This window comes from Ursus arctos, chromosome X (assembly GCF_023065955.2).
Source record: "Ursus arctos isolate Adak ecotype North America chromosome X, UrsArc2.0, whole genome shotgun sequence".
NCBI classification, from domain to species: domain Eukaryota; kingdom Metazoa; phylum Chordata; class Mammalia; order Carnivora; family Ursidae; genus Ursus; species Ursus arctos.
Genome location: NC_079873.1, coordinates 78,154,779 through 78,168,265, shown reverse-complemented (window position 1 = coordinate 78,168,265; position 13,487 = coordinate 78,154,779). Strand labels below are relative to the sequence as shown.

Below are 13,487 nucleotides of genomic sequence, written 5' to 3'. Positions count from 1 at the left end.
TGCCTGAGAGGGTCTGCCTAGAGCAAATGGTGTGCCATTTAGAATAAAAGGGAGCAGTGGCCCTGATCAAGACATCCTTGGATGAGCTATTAGATCTCCAAATGGAATACTGGTCCAATTTCCTTTTTTTTTTAAGATTTTAATTTATTTATTTGACACAGAGAGAGAGCACAAGCAGGGGGAGTGGGAGAGGGAGAAGCAGGCTTCCAGCTGAACAGGGGTCTCCATGCGAGGCTCGATGCAGGGCTCAATGCGGGGCTGGATCCCAGGACCCTGGGATCATGACCAGAGCCGAAGGCAGATGCTTAGCCGACTGAGCCACCCAGGCATCCCCAGTCCGGGCCCAATTTCCTGATCACCCAGATCTCCAAGCTCAAGATCTCTAAGGCATATTGTGTGTTTCCAGAGACAGGACAGCAGCAAAAAGCCTAGAGGCAGGGGTCTATAAAGCTGAGGGACTGTCCTCTGTGCTGTCAGCTGTGTGCTAGTTCTGCTCCTTCCCTCATTTTGCATGCCAAGCCCCTAAAACAAGGGTGTTATAGCCTCTCTGGAGCCTCAGTTATTTGATAAAACAATGTCATCCTCCTAATAAGCCACCAAATGCAAATACTCGTGGAACCTAAAGCGTTCTATCAAAACAGTATCCCTTAAGGCTAGCCCTGTTTGCTCTATTCTGACCCCCTGTAGAGTCAAACTGTTTAAACTGTTTGTGTTAAAGTCCAAATTCTGTTGCTTATGGCTAGTGATGTGTTTGTCTGGAGCCCTTTGTAAACTTTTTATGGTGATAACTAGGGCAATTTTCCATCCACTTCAAGGGTCTTAGTGCAATTTGAAATTATCATTACTATGATTTACTATTTCCATTTGAGCAAATTTCCTACAGAGACTTTCCTTTCAGTGGACTAGACCCATACCAGGAAGTGACTTAGGTGTAAGAGGAAGATAATGCCTTTTGAAAACCAGTCCGGGTATTCTCCAAACAGTCACCAGATACCTGCTGCTTTTGCCCAAAGATGCTATACTGAGATCTGATTGCTAATTCCTGGGAATAAGGTAGAGCTAGAATTTTCAGCGAGTCAGTGCTCAACAAGAAGCTAGAGACAAGATATTGACCTAATTCACTCCAAACCTACTTGGTTATGCAAATGAAGCCATCAGAGGAGGGGGAGAGAGAACCTCTCTGAGGACCCTGAAACAAATTGGCCACGTGTGACTTTCAGTTTCTGTAGAGGTTTATGTGCACTGACAGAGGGTGTTTGAAACACAAAAGCCTCAATCCCAGGCTTTCCTTCTTACTTTCTGAGAAACATCACCAGATGCCCTGAGAGTCGATGTTGCTTATCTGAACCTCAAGGAGAAGCTGATCTCACTGCCTTGCTTCCCTAAAAACAAAAATAAACTATAGTCAACTAGGTCATCCCTAGAAGAATGAAATTGTAGAGTCAAGATAAGTTAAGTTTGAGACAAGTTGTAGGTTGGAATACACTGGAGTTCAAGATCACTGGCTCAATGAAAAAAACAGACTAGTTGGCAATAAAAACAGTAAAAAAAAAACTGACTAGAAATGGAGCAGAAACTAAGTAAAGGAATGGGAAAAGCTCTCAAAGACTGCTATCTGGAGTGGAAATTGGTAAAATGCTTCAGGAAACTACTTTGTCAATATATATCAAAATCAAAATGCACATACTTTCTTGACTTGGTAAATGCTGCTTATATAGAGGTCCTAATATCATGGAAAAATAATCAGGAATACTGTTAAACATGACCTTTAGATATTTTGGGGAGAAGTTGTGTCAAGTGGATGGATGGATAGATAATGTTAAGAAATACAAGTAAGCTACAAATCCTATGTGTAATATCTCAAACCTAAGAGAAATGCACAGGAAAAAATGGAAGGTAATATGCTCCGATATTAAATCCTTTGGATAATGAGCTTGTAAATTGATGTTCTCTTTTTTAATATTCTTGTGCTTGAAACATTTTTATAACGATCGTGTGTTATTTTAATATCGAAAGAGAAAATACAGCAAATGTTTTAACCAGGGAAATCAAAAACTAAACTGAAAAAGAAGGCCAAAGGGCCACTCAAGTCCAGAGTGAAAGACGGACACCCCAGTAGTCACCCTCAGAGCGGAGGCACAGTGGTGAAAGTATTACCACCAATCTGATACTGAGTGCAAACTTTGGAGTGGCTATCTGGCTCTCATGTCAAACGTTAATGTGATGAATGGCTGAAGAAGAACCAGAGACCCGAGACCTCTTGGAAATTATTCTCATCTCCTGCAGATGAGAATTTCCCCAGTTAACACCGCAGCCAGAAAGCTGATTTTGGCTGGAAGGCTTCACTACAAATTTGGTCACCTGTAGTGCTGACCATGAAGCTTATCAAGTAATTAGGTTTCACCGGTGCCTGAATAGAGCTTCTTGGGAACTTAACAAGAGTAATTAGGTTTCTTTGTTGCTATGGTTATATTCTAAAGAAGACTTCCCTTCTGGTTCCAAGGCCAGGGAATTCTCTGTGAAAATCTCAATCAGAACCTGAGAGATGCTTCTTGGGACTGAGGAGAGATTTGTGGTAAACTAAATTTAGCTCCTCGTAGTCTACTCTAATTTCAGACAGTTGATAATTCTACCAGATTCCATAGTAAAACATGAGGAAGATAGGACTGAAATGCGAACAAGGGATAACACAAAGCACATAGGCCAACAGATAAGCCAGACCTGGCTTTGCCACTTTGAGTAACTGATAATTCATTCTGAGAGTGGGCAACTATGATCACATGTACAAGGATGTGCATGGCAGCATTGTTTATAATTGGAAACAAACAATCTAAATATCCATCAATAGGAGAGTGGACAAATAAAGTGTGATGAATTCATCATATAGAATACTTTATGCGTATAGAAATAGATCAAAATCTATGAACTAGAGTTACCAAGACAAATAAATCATAAACCATTATACTGAGAGGGGTATCTGGGTGACTCAGTCGGGTAAGCGTCCAACTCATGATTTCGGCTCAGGTCCTGATCTCATGGGTGGTGAGATCAAACCCCATGTGGGGCTCTGCGCTCAGTGGGGAGTCTGCTTGGGATTCTCTCTCACCCTCTCCCTCTGTCCTTCCCCCTACTCATGCTGGAGTGCGTTCTCTCTCTCTCTCTCTAAAATAAATAAATAAATCTTTAAAAAAATTATACTAAGAAGAAAAGCAAGTTGCTGAAGAATATGTACCACTTATATAAAAATGTGAAACATGCAAACCAATACTAAATACCTTTTATGAATAGTCACATACATAGTAATAATATAAAAACATGCCTAAGAATGAAAAACACCAAATTCAAGATACTGTTAACTTCTGAGGAAGGAGGGGATTGATTGTAGAGGAGTATACAAGGATGTTTTGACTCTATGGATAGTATTTTATTTCTGAAAAACACCGGAAGCAATTATGGCACAATGTTAGGATTTTATAGAGCTTGGTGAGTACCTGAGTGTAGTGTTATTCTCTGTACCGTCTCTTTGCAACATTTCATAATGTAAAAGAAAGTACATTCAATCAAAATTGTGTATTCACAGTATGCAATAACAGCCCTAGGGACAAAGAGTGGGTGGCTGTTCCAACTAATCGTGTGCTTTTATCCCATCAACAATGAAACAAATCCTGAAAAGAAAACAGCAACACCAGGTAGGATCTCCTTGTGGAAGATTTAAAGGAAAATGTAAGAAAATCTGGCAGGACAAAGAAGAGTCCACATGTGGGAAAAAGTACAGTTGACAGTTAACAGGGCTAAATCATCCTTTTTAGCTTGGAGGATTATTGCAGAGGAAAATGCTCCAGGATCCTGTACTCTCTCTCACCCCCTGAACTTGCCACCATTTCCTCGTTTGCCAAAAGTTCCTGGAAGACGCGAAGGAGTCTGTCCCAACTGCTCTTTGATGATAGCCCTGGGGGATGACAGGGTGCTGAGGTGGATAGCATCAAAACTCTTTGAAGGCAAAAAAAAAAAAATCTCTCTGGGAGGGATCTCTCTCTGAGGTAGGTATGACAGAAACAGCAAGGCTGTGGAGGCACCGATGGGTGAGGCTGGACGAGTCACACAACTTCCATGAGTCTCACTTTCCTCAGCTGTGTGTTGAGAGAAACAAATGAAATAATGACTATAAAATGCCTGATGAGTAGACTGCACTGAGAGTAATAGGAGTTTCCTTCCATTCCCCTGGGGAGAAAAGGGAATAGACAGACTGTTTCTGGGCAATTAAGTAATGCCTTAAAGGAGAAATAAAGAGAGAATGATGTTTCTTGGATATTTTGGCTAAGTACCTATTTGAACTATGGCTGACTGGTTATTTCTAACTAGCATCTCTGGGACTCTTCCCAATCATAGGCAGGCTGTGTAGCCTTCTTAATTTTGCTCTGGTGTTGTCCCTAATGGTGTCTATCTTAGCTTGAGCAATGATAGGGCCGAAGGTGGTTTAGTTTACTGATCCCGAAGGTGCTTTTCATAGCAATTCCTTGACATAGTGCAATTTGTAAGATGGCTAAACTCTTATAAGCGGCCTCTTCGTGAATTCTGCTGCTCCATAGGGAGCTGGGAGGCTGCAAAAGTGGCCACATGAAAATCCTTGCATTTGTAGTTCAATAAAGAGAACATTATAATGCTAGAATTCTATATTTTAAATGAAGAACTCTGTGTTTTTCTATTATTTTTCCTCCTCTTTCTTTATATGAACAACAGCGTGTGTGTGTGTGTGTGTGTGTGTGTGTATGTGTGTAACATTCGTATCACTTCCGGTTTCCACCCCTACCCCCACTCTCTGAGTGAAGTGGAGGGTCAGCCCTCACAGTGCATCTTTTGTGGTCAAATTGACTGTCAGTGGCTGATACGGTTAGAAAAAAATTTAGAACCTTCCACAAAGAAGTTGCAACTGCCCTCTAATGCAGAGTGTCCATCACCCACCAACCTTCAGGAAGACATAGAGACAGATGCACCTCCTTTCACATTATTGGTGGATGGATCAGTGATGACTAAGGAAGAACTACCACATTTTCAGGCTGTGTGTATCTGGACTGGATCACAAGGAATTAAGGGAAAAGCAGTCAAAGAAGGGGCAACCAGACCTTGGAAATCCTGGTAATCCTTCAACTCAATGATCTAGCGGTAGAGGCCATTTCACCCTTTGCTCAAAGGGGTGATGGCTAGTGAGAGGCTTGCTTACTTCCTCATACTTAGACCAGCACTGAACCCTAACCCAACAGACACTTGAAAGAGAGGAAGCCTTCCTCTTGTACAAACTGGATTTGTTCTAAAAGAGAAAAAGAGCAGAGGCAGCTTCCAGAAGGACCTATCTTATAGAAAGTAAGAGCAGAGGCCAAGACTGAAGCGGATGCTGGGTAAACAGGGAATGTGTCCATCAAGAGCTTGCAACAAAACTAAAGGTAAAATGATGGGTATGCTTTATTCAGCTAAAAGAAGCAAAACTGGATGTAGTTTGTTTGGGAGGCTTCTGATCCAATTTACTGGTCATGCAACTCACTTTCATTAGGGCTTTATTTTATCTTCTGTAATTTGAGTCTTTTTGATTGTGAAGAGGTGCTTAATTGGAATTCACTGTGGAAAAAATGTGATATTATTACAAGGATCTTGATGAGTTGAAAGTTCTTGAGACTGTAGTATAATTACTTGGTTACCACTACTTCTGAATAAATGAATAATTTCAGTGTTGACAGAAATCTCTGTGGGGTTTGAGCATTAGAAAGTACTCTGACTGTAAAGTATTATCAGTTTGTCACTCCTGTGAGAGACCATTTAAACCAGGGAGTCAGGGAACTGTGTGGCGTGGTGTGGGAAAAGGTTTGCTCCTCGGCTTAATTTTTCTCAAAAGGTCATTTATAAACCATTGAATTAATCCACCACCAGAAGACAGTAGCATCAACGTGGTGAATAAGTGGGAAAGTGATCATTCTGAGCATCCCTGGTGTTCCTTTAACCTATTTTTAATGTCTCCCCGGTATGATAATAGAATCTTCAACACCACAGGAAAGAGCAAAATAACGGTGGGGACAGCCTCAGACTTTGATAAAAACCGCTCCTTTGCTTCCCTGGTGTGAGCAATAATCTGTGCTTGGCAGGTTGAAAAATGATGCTGACTTTATTTATTCTGCAGCCACGGTGCCACCAAAAGCATAAGGAGTTTAGGTTTACAAAATGTCATCCACCCACCCCCCCCCGTAAGAAAAACCCACTTGTAACAAAATTTGAGGGGAGCTGGTGATTTTTTCAGTACTTATTTAGTGCCCCATTTTGTGATCATATTTATATTTACACTTTATCTTTCTAAGGAAGGTTTGGAATTAGTAACATGCAATTGTGCATAAACTTCAAGTGAATAATACAAAGCATGTTTTGTGTGAATAAAAAAGAGCCAATGGTGATTTTTCATAACTGTCTTTGCATTTCTGTACTTCAGTTACCTAAAAATCTTTCTAGAGTATTTTAAGTTTGGAGAGAGTAAACAAGTTACTCTTCATAAATAATCAGAGGTGGTATCCGTAAGACTAAGACAGTTGCATCACTTTTGTATGACAATGTTTAAAAGAACCAACCTACGAAAAAAGGAGGGGGAAAAACAAACAAACAAACAAAACAACAGCTCCCTCCCCCAAAATTGTTATTTCAAAGGTCAGCTACCTTTGTAGCTCAGTCAGTGGTTGATGGGCAAAATCAGTTGGGCAGCAGTTAGCATATGTCCATAACTGCAGGTGCAGCCTCCTATATCCTTCTTAGACCCCTTGGTTACAGACCCCAGTGGGACAGTGTTTGAAAAAATTGCACTCACTGTCTAGGAAACTGGGAACTGAAAGTCCAATATCTGCCTCGGTGGAGTTCTGGCACCTGCATTATCCCTTCTGGGGATATCAGAGTCAACAGCTGCAAAGAGACTTTTGCTGTTCACGGATTCTGCACGTATTATAAAGGGCGGTTGGTATAAAGCGGCCTCCAGACATTACCAAGCACACAGGTACATGTCATTTGACATCCAGAGCATTCCCTGGCCTTATACAAAAATCCAGTGTATGTGAACTCATGCTGAACCCGTCCTCCCTATTCAGTGTGCACCCATTACACCTGAAAACTGGCAAAGATGGAGGCTGTGGAAGGAGGAGGTCAAGGTAGGAAGAAGGCTCTTCGTTAGCTTTGCATGATTCTGTTCCATTTGAAACTAGGTGGCCAGGCTGAGGGGAAACCAGGAGGGATGAGGATTAATGTGCTGGGTCCTCAAGAACTTTCGTTATCAACAGTGCACACGTGAGCTCCAGACAGAAGAAGCTATGGCTACAGTAATCCTGGAGAGCATCTTTCTGAAGCGATCCCAGCAGAAAAAAAAGACATCGCCTTTAAACTTCAAGAAGCGCCTCTTTCTCTTGACTGTGCACAAACTTTCCTACTATGAGTATGACTTTGAACGTGGGGTAAGTTTCTCTGCTGTGAATCCTGAGTCTCAAGGACTTGGCCTTAGATCTTCCTTGAGGAGGTAGATACTTTCTGGTTGGAGGAGGGAGGTGGTAAGGACCTAGGTATATTTCAAACTCAGGAAGATGTTTCCTAGCCCAGAACTAACCACAACCATGCTGGTGCAAAAAACTCAAAGGTGCTAAGAAGCCATGGGGGGAATCTTACCATGGAATCTTGCAGTCGGTGATCATTCATCAAATGTTGTTGAGAATGAAATCCAAGTGTTGAAAATTATTCTTTATTTTTTATGGTAAAGACACACAGTCATCCACTTTTGTATAGTATTTGCCCTCTATCTGGTAGTCAAAAATGTTTAGATTAATAGATCTGGAAGTTGTTGGTTTTTCAAAATGACGGGTCCTGATGGATAGAGTGTGGGTGTCACCTCACTATGTTGAATGATTAGATAACAAAATCTAAACATCTGGTTGCTTAATCACTCCTAATCTTTCTCCATTTTCTTCCTCATTCTCTTTCTCAGAGAAGAGGCAGTAAGAAGGGTTCAATAGACGTTGAGAAGATCACCTGCGTTGAAACAGTGGTTCCTGAAAAAAATCCTCCCCCTGAAAGACAGATTCCAGTAAGTAGAGACTATTGTCAGAGCAGGAATGGGGTGGTTAAGAAACTTGGAACACTCCAGCTCTCTGTAAATACACTGGTGATGCTGTGCAATGAGCTCCCTTACAAAATTCTTCACTCTGTTGTTGGTTATACTGAGTCTCAGCATTTTCCCCCTAGATGCAGAACAACTCACTTAAACTTGAAAACTTCTTTTTTTTTTTTTTTAAAGATTTTATTTATTTATGTGACAGAGAGACAGCCAGCGAGAGAGGGAACACAAGCAGGGGGAGTGGGAGAGGAAGAAGCAGGCTCATAGCGGAAGAGCCCGATGTGGGACTCGATCCCGGAACGCCGGGATCACGCCCTGAGCCGAAGGCAGACGCTTTAACGACTGTGCTACCCAGGCGCCCTAAACTTGAAAACTTCTAACACCAATTTTATGATGACATATCAAATTTACTTTTTTTTTTAAAGGATTTTATTTTTTTAAAAGGAATTTCTACAACCAACGTGGGGCTCGACCTCCCAAACCTGAGATGAAGAGTTGCATGCGCCTCTGCCTGAGCCAGCCAGGAGCCCAAATACACGAAATTCTCAAACTGATCAGAGATGACTGGTTTTACTCTCTCAGATACCAGGACCAGATTTACAGGCTTGAGTTAGTCTGAAAGCCAGAATCCTAGGGCTCTGCGTCGTGAGATTCTGTAACAACTCACTCTTCATTCTCCTCTCATTTCCCAGAGCCTCTCCACGGCATAACGCCTATGGATTTCTGAGTCGAGTTTTTTAAAAATATCATTTATTATTTTTTCCTAATTACAAGAGTAGAGTGTCCTTATTATAAAACTCTAGAAAATACAAAAAAAGCACAATAAAGAAGATAAAATCATGCATAATCCCATTAGTCAGCTAAAGAACTATTGTATGTTGGTAAATAAACAGGCTTACAGATGTTTTTCTCTACTAGCAACACATACATTCACACTAATATATATATTATATATTTATTTTTGTAAAGTTTATTTATTTAAGGGGCGGCTGGGTGGCTCAGTTGGTTAAGCATCCAACTCTTGGTTTCAGCCCTGGTCATGATCTCATGGGTCCTGGGATCCAGCCATGTGTCAGGCTCCATGCCCAGCCGGAAGTCTGCTTGAAGATGCCCTCCCTCTGCCCCTCCCCCGACTCGCACTCTCTCTTTCTCTCTCTCTAAAATAAATAAATAAATCTTTAAAAAATGTTATCGATTTAAGTATCTCTACACCCAATGTAGGGCTCAAACTCAGGACCCTGAGATCAAGAGTCACATGCTCTTCCCACTGAGTGTGCCAGGCACCCCTATGTTATATATTTAAAACATAGAATCATACTGCACATCTTGCTTTGTAATCTACTTTTTCACTTTAACAATATATGGAAACTTTTCCCATGACAATAGATAAGTCTTTGTCGTGATTTTAGTGGCTGTGTGGTATTCTCTATTATGAATACATTGCAGTTTGTTTAACCAATCTCCTATTAGTACACATTTGTTTCCAACTTGATATTATAACCACGTTGAGAACATCCTTGCATACGTCTTTATGAACTTTTGCTATTCTTTTCCTTATAATAACTTCCTAGAAGTAAAATTGTTCTTCTCTTTATTAAATCTGCACAATTTGGTTACGTTTATCTTTTTATTCTATTTTATTTTCTAGCAGTGTGATTTAGATTTCATACACTCCTACAAGCTGTGTATGGGTGTATCTCTATTTCTCTACATTCTTTCCAATACCAGATATTTTAAATGTTTGTTAATTTGACAGCCAAGAAAAGTGGTATTTCATTGCTGACTTATTTTTCAATTTTTTGTTATGCATAAGGTTGAATGTTTATATGTCTTACGGTTCATTTACATTTTTCCATTTGTGAATTGCCTGTTCATTTTTTTGCCCATTTTTCCATTGAAATGTTTACCTTATTGCTAGTACTTTTTAAGAGATCTTGATATATTTAAGAGTATCAGTCCTTAACTATAATACATGTTGTAAATATTTTCCCCAGTTTTTCATTTATCCTTGAAGTTTGTGGTGTTTTTTACTTGTTCGTTTTTAGCATTCTAGGTTTTAAAAATCTATGTCATCAAATTAGTTCATCTTTTTCTTAATGTTTCTAACCTTTAGCATTATATTGGGAAGTCTTATCTCCCGTAAGTTTATATATATTCAGTCACTTATGTTTTTTCTCTGTCCACTCATAGTTCCATTTTTATATTAAGCTTTTGAATCCATCCAGAATTTACTTTGACGTATGGTGTGAAATAGCCACCTAACTCCCCCCACTCACACACACCAAAATTAGTGGTTAAATATTTGTCCCAGCACCACTGATTGAGTAACATCCCTCTCCTCGATGGTTTGAAATGCCTGAGGTCTTTTTGAACATGTATGTGCTGGAGCCTATGGATATGTGTCCCTGCTGGGTTAAAGGAAGCAATCTCTAATAATTAGCATTGTCTGTGCAGGAAATTCTTCTGAAGACTGCAGAGGACTCCCAGTATAGAAGGAAATCCAAAAAAAGAACAATGCACCAACCAATAACTATGCTTTCTTTGTTAAAGTTTTTATTTTAATTATAGTTTGTTAACATGCAGTGTTATATCAGTTTCAGTTGTACAATATAGTAATTCAACAGTTCCATACATCACTCTGTGATCATCACAAGTGCACTCCTTAATTTCCATCACCTCTTTAACCTAACCCCCCACCCACCTCCCCTCTGGTAACCATCAGATTGTTCTCTATACTAAAAAATCAGTTTCTTGCTTTGACTCTCTCATTTTTTTCATTTGCTTCTTTGTTTTGTTTCTTAAATTCCACGTATGAGTGAAATCATATGGTACTTGTCTTTCTCTGACTTATTTCGCTTAGCATTACACTCTCTAGCTCCATCCATGTCATCGTAAATGGCAAGATTTCACTCTTTTTCATGGCTGAATAACATTCCACTGTATAAATATACCACATCTTCTTTATCCATTCATTAATTGATGGACACTGGGCTGCTTCCATATCTCGGCTATTGTAAGTAATGCTCCTGTAAACACTGGGGTGCATGTATCCCTTTGAACTAGTGTTTTTGTATTCTCTGGGTAAATACCCAGCAGTGAGATTGCTGGGTCGTAAGGTAGCTCTATTTATAACTTTTTGAGGAACCTCCACACTGTTTTCTACAGTAGCATATGCTTTCATCTTTCCTTGCAGAGAAGGGGTGAAGAGTCCAGTGAAATGGAGCAGATTTCAATCATTGAAAGGTTCCCTTACCCCTTCCAGGTAAGGTATTTCCTCTCACCAGCTCTCAAAGGTACCTGTAATGTAATAATTATGGTTGGGGTGCAGGGCACAGTGAAGAACACTAGGTCCCAGTGAACAGAATTTGAGGTGGACAAGGAAGCCGAAGTACGAAATGAGACTGACATGGGCTAAAAGTGTTTGCTTTTTTGTTTTCCCAATTTAACATGGTACCTTTTAGTCCCTGCACCTCAAAGTGAATCCATAATGGCAGTAATTCTATTATGGTGTATCTTGTCTCTGATAACTGTGTTGAGAAAGATGCTCTGTTTGTTGAGGGAGCATTTCACTTCCTTCTGGTTCTGCCTATCTGTCTAATGGTGGTCATGTGGGTTGAAGAGACAGAAAAGGGGAGGGAAGGAGTAGTTATTAGGAAGTTCGGTATGGGGAAGGCTTATTAGACTTACACATAAACCTAAATTCTATTCTAGTCTGAAATAACTGAAGAGCCACATAGACATCTGTTTCAGAGGTGCATTGTAATCCGTAAAAGAGAGCAAGTGCTTCAGAATCAATCTTCAATTTGGCTTGCTTGTGTCCTGAAAACTCTGTAGGTCACATGTTGTGAATATAGCAGCCTCTGCAAACAGTGAAAGCCAGAAAAGGAAGTGGAAAGTCTCAGGGGAGGGGGCTTTCTGTCATGGATTTATGAGCACAGCAAGACTAACAAGCAAAAAGAAAAATGTGCAAGGATCTTGTTTGTGTCCCTGATGGTATCAAAGTTTACAAAACCTGTGAAGGAGGAGTGTTTTAGACAGAGTTTCTACTATTGTTGTCTTTCAACAAGATGATGTTTTTTGGCTGGGCTAGTGGATAAGGCTAAATAGCAGATAATTCCCATTATTTTACATGTGATTTCAGAATCCACTATGTAATGTCTGTTAAGTCTGTGAGAATTGGAACCACATGTCTCATGCACCTCCAGAACACCTAACACCATGCCTTGGATATGTAAAGTGTTAAAAAAAAATACTGCCTGTTTGATTTGATGACAATGATTAATATATACTCTACTCTTTTTGAAGTAAATATAAACGTTACTCTTTTGTGTTTCCAAACTTGGTTTATTTTGGCAAGGGGAGGCCCCTAGACAGTAGGAGAAAAATTAAGCATGAGTTAAAATTTTGCTTCATGTTATCCAAGTGAATGATCTATATGTACTAAAAAAGACTTAAGTTATACAAATCATTACTTCAATTTCTCTTCTATACAAACCCAAGGTTTAATAAGATCATAAAACATTCTTTGTTGAATAAACACAAACCCTGTCTCCACCAAGGCTGGGGGAAATATTATAAGCTAAGTTTACCCACAAATTGAAACACAAGTCAAGAGGATCTAGGACTATTTAAAAAGCTAAGAGCTTCTAAGTCCTACAGCCCTGGGTGTGAATTGTTCAGGAATTTTTCAGATAGCTCACACAACCCCAGCTCTACTGCCGACTGAAGACCTTGCCTTTCTTTGTTTTCCACTGCGAATATACAAAGCTGTAGCTTAAGATTAGCTCCTTCAAGGACTTTCTTCTTTTTTTCTCAGTCCTAACTGCTGAAGTCTGTGTGTCCATTGCTTCAGGTTGTGTATGACGAAGGGCCTCTTTATGTCTTCTCCCCAACTGAAGAACTGAGGAAGCGTTGGATTCACCAGCTCAAAAATGGTGAGAACTACTTAGAAAATAAACTAGTTTCCAAAGAAAGAAAGGAAGAAAGAGGGGAGGGAGGAAAAGAGAGAGAGACAAGCAGAAGGAGGGAGAGAGGTGGAGGGAGGAAGAAAAGGAGAGGGAGAAGAAGAATGGATGGAAGGTGAGAGAAAGAGGAAAGAGAAGAGGTAGAAGGGAAGGAAGGAAAGAGAGGAGGGAGGGGGGAAGGAGGACGACAAGGGGGAAGGATGACAGATTGCATTTTCTCTAATATTAGTGACACAGTTGAGTTTCATATTCCATTTTATGAATAAAAGATAACATGCTAGGCCAAGAGTTTCAACCCAGTTCCACCACTATCTCTCTAGTGCAATTCTGTAATTGTAGGCACCTCTATTTCCCTATCTATAAAACAGTCCCGCTCTTCACACCAATTACAAGGG

The 13,487-nt window shown here is 40.1% G+C and overlaps 1 protein-coding gene across 2 annotated transcripts in view; it reads left to right on the top strand.

Annotated features, from left to right (window-relative positions):
- The window catches only part of BTK (Bruton tyrosine kinase), a 34,370-nt gene that overhangs the window by 4,771 nt on the left and 16,112 nt on the right, over positions 1 to 13,487 (top strand). For both annotated transcript variants that reach the window (XM_044378592.3, XM_026483567.4), the window contains 4 exons: positions 7,305 to 7,475; positions 8,000 to 8,098; positions 11,322 to 11,390; positions 12,981 to 13,062. In XM_044378592.3, the coding sequence (XP_044234527.2) occupies positions 7,335 to 7,475; positions 8,000 to 8,098; positions 11,322 to 11,390; positions 12,981 to 13,062 (391 nt within the window). In that variant the 5' untranslated portion in view covers positions 7,305 to 7,334. The remainder of the gene's footprint in view (positions 1 to 7,304; positions 7,476 to 7,999; positions 8,099 to 11,321; positions 11,391 to 12,980; positions 13,063 to 13,487) is intronic.